The sequence below is a fragment of the Vicia villosa genome, linkage group LG3, assembly GCF_029867415.1.
Source record: "Vicia villosa cultivar HV-30 ecotype Madison, WI linkage group LG3, Vvil1.0, whole genome shotgun sequence".
NCBI classification, from domain to species: Eukaryota; Viridiplantae; Streptophyta; class Magnoliopsida; order Fabales; family Fabaceae; genus Vicia; species Vicia villosa.
In genome coordinates, this window is record NC_081182.1 from 150,464,361 (window position 1) to 150,474,054 (window position 9,694).

The 9,694-nt window shown below is 33.6% G+C and overlaps 1 protein-coding gene across 1 annotated transcript; it reads left to right on the top strand.

The window, feature by feature from the left end:
- Positions 1-1,382: 1,382 nt before the first annotated feature.
- Positions 1,383-2,318, top strand: LOC131656805 (uncharacterized). The gene has a single exon (XM_058926410.1). The coding sequence runs from the start codon at positions 1,479-1,481 to the stop codon at positions 2,034-2,036; it is 558 nt and encodes a 185-aa protein (XP_058782393.1). The 5' UTR covers positions 1,383-1,478; the 3' UTR covers positions 2,037-2,318.
- Positions 2,319-9,694: the final 7,376 nt, after the last annotated feature.

Sequence of the window (9,694 nt, forward strand, 5' to 3'; positions counted from 1 at the left end):
AAATTTATGTCAATTATAAAATGATTATTTAGTTGATGTTTATTATAAAAAGGGTTAATAGTAATTTATCCCCGTAACATGAGCGTGTTTCGGTTTATCTCCACCATTGTCAAAGGCAGGTTTTGACAACGATTTTTTTGAAAAAACTGTTGCCAAAAAGTAGGGAGAGGGAAAAAAAAAATCGCTAACATTACAGGGGTGAATTACTAGTTTATAATAATAATAATAATAATAATAATAATAATAATAATAATAATGAAAATCATATTAACCCAAATTATGCTTATATTTTATCATTTGATTTGACAATGCTATGTGCGTTAAAAAATTTACGAATCAAATTTTTATTGGTATACGGGAAAAAATATATTGCTGATTCAAATATTTTTATAAATGATGTTAAAATACGGAAAAACAATCTATGATTAACCCAAATTATTTTTATAAATAATATTATTTGGGAAATGCTAACCAGTGTTTTTAGGGCACTCTTTAAGTGATTAAAATAGTAAGTTTTTTTTTTAAAATGCGTGTATTCAAACATTGAAAACGCATTGAGAATTAAAATATTGACTTTTATAAAGAATATTTTATTTATTTATTATGCTTAAAGAGTGCCCTGAGGGCACTCATTAGCAAGACCCATATTATTTTTATATACAAAAAAAATATACTACTGATTTATGTATTTTTATAAGTGATGTAAAAAATATATTTTTATTTTATTATTTCGTTATTATTGTATTTGTTGGAAATTCATTTTTTTTTTTCATTTTTTTTTAATGTCATAATTTTTTTTCCATACACTTTGACTCTCTTTTAGTTTCTATTTCTAATCTTACATTTTACTTGTTAAATTACTAAATACCATACAACTTTATTTTTAAAAATCGCTTATAATTTACTTTGAATAAAAATGTTTTTGTACTTCAAATATCTATTTTATTCTCATTAATATATTTTTTTATAAACAATAATTATTATCTATATCAATAATGCGCGTAACAGAACCCGTGCGTATGCACGGATTTTTGTTACTAAATAATGCACGTAACAGACCAGAACTTGTGCGTATGCACGGATTTGTTACTAAATAATGCGCGTAACAGATCAGAACCCGTGCGTATGCACGAATTTATTATTAATTTATTTTAAAATAAAATAATTTAAATGATGACATGACAATAAATAATCTTATTTAATTGGATGAAGTTACTAATATCCAACTAAATTCAAGGTTACCAAAGTATTGAGTGTGTATTTGATCCCGTAGTTCCATTCAAGGCATATATTGAAATTTAAAAGAGTGAAAAATCACTATCATAATAGAGCATGCTAGCAAAGTCGTACAAAGGTGTCGTATAATACAAGCAAGAAACTTCTGCCCTCTTTTGAAAAAGTCACCCACGCTAACATTTTATACTCAGTCCATTTCCCTTATTTCAACCCCAATTTCCATCACTTCCAAAAACTACACCATGGCAACCAGAGTCACTATTTCCATCACACTTTTACTCTTCCTCTCCATCACCCTCTCACGCGCTCGCGATCTCCAAAACTCACTCTCCGAATCGGCCACGCGCTCCAAACCCCAACAATACGACACCGTTTCGTTCAATCTCAACTCCATCGACCACCTTCCGGTAACGCTCCTCGATCTCCGTACCATCAACCGTCACGGCCATGTACTCCGTCCTTTTCCGGTAGGGTTCCCCTTATCTCACCGCCGTTGCCGCCATGGTCACCGCCGCCAGATCCCTTACGGCAACGACATGATCTTGGCGAACCACGCAAGCACAAAACACCGCCAGATCTCTTACGGTAAGGACATGATCTTGGCGAACGATGTTACCACCAAAGATCGTCAGATCCAGAAACGATTGACGAGGATTCACGGTGGTGAGGGTGTGATGTATCCGCAGGTGATGGGTTTTAATCATCCTCACATCCATAGCCAGGATCATCATCATCATCACCATCATCATGAGAAGAGTTGGTTTTCAAAGAAGATTCATGAGTTCTTGAACTTGTTCTGATTTTGATGAAACTTGAAGTCGATGATGCTTATGAGAATATATATAGATATATAGATATAGATAAGAAGTGTTTGAGTGGAAATTATGTATTTATTGTTTTAATTTTATTTTATGTACTATATACTATGATGCACTACTAGTAAGAGTTTTTATGTTATTATTAAGTTATAAGTTGTTAGGGAATTTAATAGAGTGATGGATGCTATGTTATGATGTTGCTGCTACTTACCAACTTTTATGCTAGTTGATGATAAATAAGAAAAATGTTGGAACTTCACTTTACGAGGGTTGTTTGTGCAGATGCAGTGAGTTATTATCAGTTAATTCTGAATCTAACTTTTTTAATGATGAAGATTTTTGGAGTAAGATCTTTACGTTGATTGACAATGAATGAGAGAATTAGGTGGTTTTTTTAAGAGTTTAAAGCAATTTTAGAAAGGTAAAATTAATTATGATTTTGAGGTGCCTCATTTAAAGTTAGAATTTGTAGTTGTATTTGTCAAAAAATTAAATAAATTAGAAATGTGTAGCAACTATCGATGGATAAGGATTCCTTTACTTTTCTATGTGAAATATTTTCATTTTCAAAGTTAAAAAACATTTTTAATAAAACGTTGAATAGACATTTTTAATAAAACGTTGAATAGCAAAAATTATAGAGCTTTGGTCTAAATGAAATGACCTAATTCTTCTTCTAAGAAATTATAGAGCTTCGGTCTAAATGAAAATGAAGTGACCTAATTCTTCTACTAAGACCTAATATTGAGAGTATGCAGTAAAGCTTATAAATTTTAGTAAGTTGAGCTTACGACCTCCTATAAATAGAAAAAAAAATTTCACGCTAACTTTCAATCAAACCACGATCAATGAACTAAAGCGGTTAGTTTTCCTTTCAAACAGAAGCTTTGATAAGTTACTCTCTAAATTAAACCGAGATTTTATATGGACTTATCTCGAACCAAATGCGGAGTTTGAACTGACTATCCTCTAAGCCGAACCGAGATTTTGTACGGACTGACCACGAACCGAACAAAGATTTTATATCAGGCTGAACATGAATCAAATCGGGGTTTTACACAGACTAACCATGAACCAAAGTAAGATTTTACACCACACTTATCTCGAATCAACCCGAGGTTTTACACAGGCTGACTACGAGCCAAAATAAGATTTTAGACCAGACTTATCTCGAATTAAGTTGAGCTTTTGCACGAGCTGAACTCACAAACCAAATCGACGGCTTAATACTAAATTCCAAAACAAAGCTTTTAACGGGTTTAACTTTGAACCCAAACAAACACTCTATTAAGAATAAATATTCAACAAAGAGAAAATAAGACTTGGTGAATTTACAATATCACCATTTTGAGAATAAAAAACTCACTTAAACACAAGAACTTTCTCGAAGTGCTACAGCTAAATTTTAATGAGAGAAAGTAGAAAAATATTTTTAGAAAGAGAGTGAGGAGAGTGAGGTAGTTCACGATTATGAATGTGAAAATGTGAAAAAGAGACCTATTTGTATAGGCTAAAGGTTGACACAAAAAAGGAAAAGATATGTGTACCAATTTAATGTATCAATCGATTAGCTCTTTGATTCAATCATTTGGATGGCTAAAAACAATTGATTATGAATGCCCAAATAGGAAGGTTTTCAAAGATAGTCGTTGCACTTCATTAAGCATATGTCACAATCGATTATGCACATTATTTGTGCTAACCCAATCAATTGATTCATTTGGCACGACTCCAAAATATTTTTAGGTTGTTTTTTATAAAATGAAAGGCTTTTCCAAAAGGTTTTAGTGTGGGTGTGATTGTCATAATAATTTACAAAAATGCCCTTGAGTTTTTACAAAATACTAATAACTCAACGCGACTGGGAGAGCTTTCACACTTCCTCCCTTTCACACTTGAAGCTTCAAGACTTGCCGAATACCATATAAGCAATTAATTGAATCTTCTTGGAGATAAGGCTTAAGGTATCTTCAAGTTGGATGCCATCATTCATCAAGTTGATTATGAGGAAGAGCTTCGAACAAATCGTTTTGTGTATCTTTGACTTCTTGACATAAGAGGATGTGTCTTCACAAGTTATCACCAATGAAACTAAGTTGTCATCATCAAAAGAAAACCATGATTATCATATATAGCTTTGATCACTTCTTGAATGACCTGTAAAATATGGTTCCACATTTTCTCCCTTTTTGATGATGAGAAAACATCTCTCAAGGAGGTGATAAAAGAAACAAATGGATATATAATTGGATTGGGTAAACTCCCTCTCAAATGAATAGGGAGAATACTATACTTTCCTTGAGAGTATACTTCTCCCTATTTGTCGTAATAAAAAAAGCATGTAAAAGATGCATTGTAGGAATTTAAATATGAAAACACATTGTCACACATGCATTTAGAAAGAAAGGTTGAACACCGTACCTCATTGATTTGAATTATACTAGAATTCAAAGTATATAAAGCAAGAAATTTCAGGAGTTGAAATAATTTGAAAAAAGAAAAGAAAACACACTTAGAAACTAAGACATATAGGTAAGATAATTCTTTTCCATAAGTATCATCAGTCATTGAGATGATCTTTTTGATCTCTGCCACGTCTTCGACCATATTCTAACATATCTCCATGACCCTATTCATTACCGTGTTTTTTGATTCTTCTAAGTCTTATTCTTCATTTGTTGACTCGTCTTTTAATTCTCTATGATTGATGCAAATCTTCATATTTCTAAGGGAGGAGACGTCGATCCTGTTGTTGGATGACTCTATTGCATCTCCCATAGTATCGACTTCAAAGGCGCCCACGAGTTTTGTAACTAGTGCTCCATATAGAAGTGTTGCTGAGTGAGTTTTTTTGCATTGGATTATAATAAGAAATATTCCTTTAACCCATTTGGTTTGAAACTTTTTCAATTAAGAGCCAAAGAGGTACGATATCATTTTTGATGATAAAGGTGAGGTTGGCGTTCCATGAGAGGAGGATTCTCGTTAGGAGGAAGTGGATGACACAAACTTTTTGAAAGATTGCCTTGATAGGAAGTTTTATTTTCTCCATAGGGTTCTTAATAAGAGAGTTTAAAGCAATGTAGTGCTTGAATTTATTCGACCTTACCGGTTCTTTGTATGTGTAGGATGTCCCTCGGAAGGGCAACTCAAACATCTTGAAATTCTCTGGTACAAGGACAAAATGTTAATATTGATGTTCCAACATGAGAACATGACATCAAGACTGAAATTATGGCGTTCAAATTAAATATGTCCTAAAAGATGTCGAGACACCATTTTCCAAACACACACAATGACAAGGTATAAAAGTGCAGAAACTTTAAAGAACACAAGTAATTGTTCACCCAGTTTGGTATCAACAATACCTACTCTAGGGGCTACCAAGTCAGGTATAAGTCCACTATGATAGTATCAATTCAAAGTACTATGCAAATAACCTTTGGTTCACACGCAAACAACCTCCAGTTTATTGACTTCTCACTTAATCACTACTCGTGCTAACTTCTACCTAAGACTCACCTAGGTATGAGGCCCACCTCAAATTCCCTTCAATACAATTACAAATGTTAGAAGACTCACTTCTAAAACATAGTCATTCAATGCTTAAAAGCTTATGAATGAATACAGAACGTACAACTTGATGAAAACACCAAACTCTTCTATCAATGTGATATAGGAGTGGTTCACAATAAACAAGAATGTACAAACACTAACACAAACTACAATGTAAGTTCCCATAAAATAATAGGTTTGATGCTTGCTATATATCATAATCTTCTAGTCTAAATTTGGGCTTCAAATCGCTGCAGGGCACTCCATAAAATCTTCCATAATGTTCTCCATGAAGATAGGGCTTCAAATATTAGTTTCCTAAATCTTCTCCAAATTTATAAACCAATAAAATATGTAGAAAACAAATAAAATCTTTTATCCTCAAATTAAGTGCCACATAGGATTGCAAAATAGTCCTTGAATCTTCTGCAACAGTAATGAGCATATCCAAAAAGCCCAACCCAGTTGTCCTGGACGCGATGTCGAATGATCAAGAATATGACATCTTTGTTCGACATGTCTTCTTAGTTGAAGTTAGTGAAGGATAGAAAAACACTTAGAAAGGGGGGGTTTGAATAAGTGTAGTCTAAAAACTTGAACGATAAAAACAATTTGCACAGTTATTTTTATCCTAGTTTGTTGTTAACTAAACTACTCCAGTCCACCCCCACAGAGTGATTTACCTCACCTGAGGATTTAATCCACTAATCGCAACATATTACAATGGTTTTCCACTTAGCCCACGACTAAGTCTTCTAGAGTATCCTGATCACAACCTGATCACTCTAGGAACAAATGCTTAGACACAAGCTAAGACTTTCTTAGAGTATCCTGACCACCACGTGATCACTCTAATTACAACTGCTTAGACACAAGCTAAGACTTCCTAGAGTATCCTGATCAACACTTGATCACTCTAGTTACTTACAAATTAATGTAATCAATTCTAAGAGTATTACAAATGCTTCTGAAAAGCTATAATCACAACAGTGATATTTCTCTTAACATTTAAGCTTAATCTCACTAATATATTACAACAGCAATGTAGTGAGCTTTGATGAAGATGAAGTTTCTGATTCTTTAAGTTGAACAGCGTTTCAGCAAGTTTTTCAGAATAAGTTCGTTCAGGATTGGTAACCTTGCTTCTCATCAGAACTTCATATATATAGGCACTTGAGAAGATGACCGTTGGGAGCATTTAATGCTTTGCGTATTCCGTACAGCATTGCATTTAATGTTTCACGCTTTTGTCATCTACCTCGAGCCTTGTTCACGCCGTGTCTACTGACGTTGCCTTTAATAGCTTCTAACGTTCCTTTTGTCAGTCAGCGTAGCCTGCCACCTGTACTTTCTTCTGATTTGATGTTTGTGTATACAACGTTTGAATATCATCAGAGTCAAACAGCTTGGTGCATAGCATCTTCTTGTCTTCTGACCTTGAAGTGCTTCTGAGCGTGATACCATGAGAACTTCAGTGCTTCTGCTTCTGAACTCAAGTTCTTCTGATGCTTCCATAGACCCATGTTCTGATTCTGACTTGACCATCTTCTGATGTCTTGCCAGACCATGTTCTGATGTTGCATGCTGAACCTTCTGAGTCAAAGCTTCTGAGCGCTAATTTGTGCATACTCTTCATATATTTCCTGAAAGGGAAATTGCAATGTATTAGAGTACCACATTATCTCACACAAAATTCATATCCTTGTTATCATCAAAACTAAGAATATTGATCAGAACAAATCTTGTTCTAACAGCTAGAACATCTTCTTCAACATCTTCACATAAGTTAGTTTTACCAAACATAATGCCAACTAAAAACCAGAGAATTAATAAAGACAAATGTTGTGGCATCTGCTCCTGATACAAAATAATAACATCACCCTGTAACTTTTGCAGAAAGATAAATCACAGAATGGAAACTAGCACAAATTACAAGTTAAGATCAATATCTTAACCCAAATCATAATGTCAGGACAAAGGTCTTGACATCATCTACTGACAGAACACATATCTACCAACTAGAAAAGCATACGAAATTCAATTACAGAATGGTAAATAACACACAAAATTGTTAACCTAGTTTAGTGCAGTAACACCTAATTTTGGGGCTATCAAGCCAGGAAGGAAATCCATTATTACTAGTATTAGTTCAAAGCCTAAACAGTCCCAGTTTACAACTTCTCGCATAATCCCTATCCAGTGCAACTTCTACCTAGAAACCAACATCTAGATATGAGAAATTGACATCTCACCTCCAATCACCGCAGTGATAAACAAACAGTCCCAATCCCAGTTAGTGTTTAAAAACAAGTCACAACCAAGTTATTAAAGAAGATTACTCTTCTAGTAAAAAAACTCAGTCTTGCTTCACAACTTCGACTAAGAACAATATTTGATCTTGCTTAAAAGCTCTAATAAAAAACAAAACTCAAATCAATGCTTAAAAGCTTTAAGAGTGAGAATAACACTCAAATCATTACCTAAAGACTTTTGAGTGAGAACATAACGTCTACCACAAGTATCAAAAGATACAAGGCTGACTTGCACGCACACGCACACACAAGAGACTATCAAAACGGCAACTCTAAGACTTCCCTTAAGTTTTACAATTGTGTAAAAACTATAATACATTAGCTTAGAGTTCTCTTTAAATAGACTTTAGTAGTCCACGGGCTTTGAAACCTATGCCCAAATATTACTTGATGCACACGCTGAGAAGTGCAACAAGTCTGCAGAGAAATCTCTTCTAATCTTGGAACAAATCTTCAAGTTTCCTAAATTGTCCAATCATCCAATTTTAGAAACTTTAATTCTGTTGGAGATTTGATTTTTAGTTCGAGATTAAATCTTCTTGATCTACGAATATTATTGAGATATATCTGAAAGAAATATCATTAGAAAATAGTATATATAAACCACACCTAAGGAATTGTATTTAAGTTTTCTCCAATAATAAAATAGAAATATAATTAAAAAACCCAAAAATCATATTTACCAGATGAACTCATTCAAACGTGCTTTTCTGATTATACTGTCTAGGTCCTTTTGGTCATGCCCATACAACTTTAATATCAAAATCAAGTGGGAATTTGTTTCAAGTTTAAGAATTAAGTTCTTAAGGAATAATTTTAAAAAAATGGTTATACCCATGTTTGTTAAGAGTTTGGAGAAAATTTATTCTTATGCATAAAGGTTCCAAGAATTAAAATAACTCTCAATAACTTCTATAATTCTAATAGTTTTATTCCCATGTAAAAATGTGAGAATGTTCATTCCCATGAAATTTCAGAAAAAATTAAAATAACCATGTTTAAAAAAAAATACAAAACAAAACCATAATTTGGGAAAATTTACCAAAGTGTCTAGGTTTGGTAGAGCACCCAGGTGCATGAGCCACGTGGGATGGCACCTATCCTTAAATTTTGTGCATATGCGCCATCTGGGATGGCGCCAACGTGTATCCCTAAATTAGGGTTGCCATCTCAGATGGCGTATTAGTGTTAGTTTTTTGTTTTTGTTTTAAACAGATATTGATTGAACGGTTGAAAAAAAAGTCGGAAAACAAACAATTTAATTAATTTAAACGGACAGATACATTGGTGTAATACGGTGAGCTGACTTTAAAGAAAATGTCGCGGTAAGCAAGAGTCGCCACCGACTTTTATTTTATCCAATTTAATAGAAAGGCTAAAAGAACAGAAAAAACCTTTAAAAGAAATTTTGAGTTCGGGGGGTAATTTATACAAAAGGAAGGTGTAAGGCACCCTTTGCATCCATGGTTTTCCATGGGCTCTTAATTGCCTAACTCACTTTGAAATGTTTGAAAATGTTTGCAGTGAATAAAGAAAAAGATTTGAAATAAGGACTTTAGCTTGTAAATAAGCGTAGCATTTTTGAAGGTTTTGGATAAAGGGTAAGAAAAAGATTTAAACCAGAGCAAGCAATTAAGAGGTAATTACCATTAAAGTTAAAGAGTTCTTTTAGCCTTTCAGGGCTATCCATACCATAAGAGGGTAGGAAGTCCTTTTATTGGAGGTTGAAGGGTCGTCGAAATTATCGTTCGCCATAAGACTGTCCCTGCCATA

Bases quoted from the DNA above. Each gene is read 5' to 3' on its own strand.
- LOC131656805 (XM_058926410.1), top strand. From the start codon at position 1,479: ATGGCAACCAGAGTCACTATTTCCATCACACTTTTACTCTTCCTCTCC.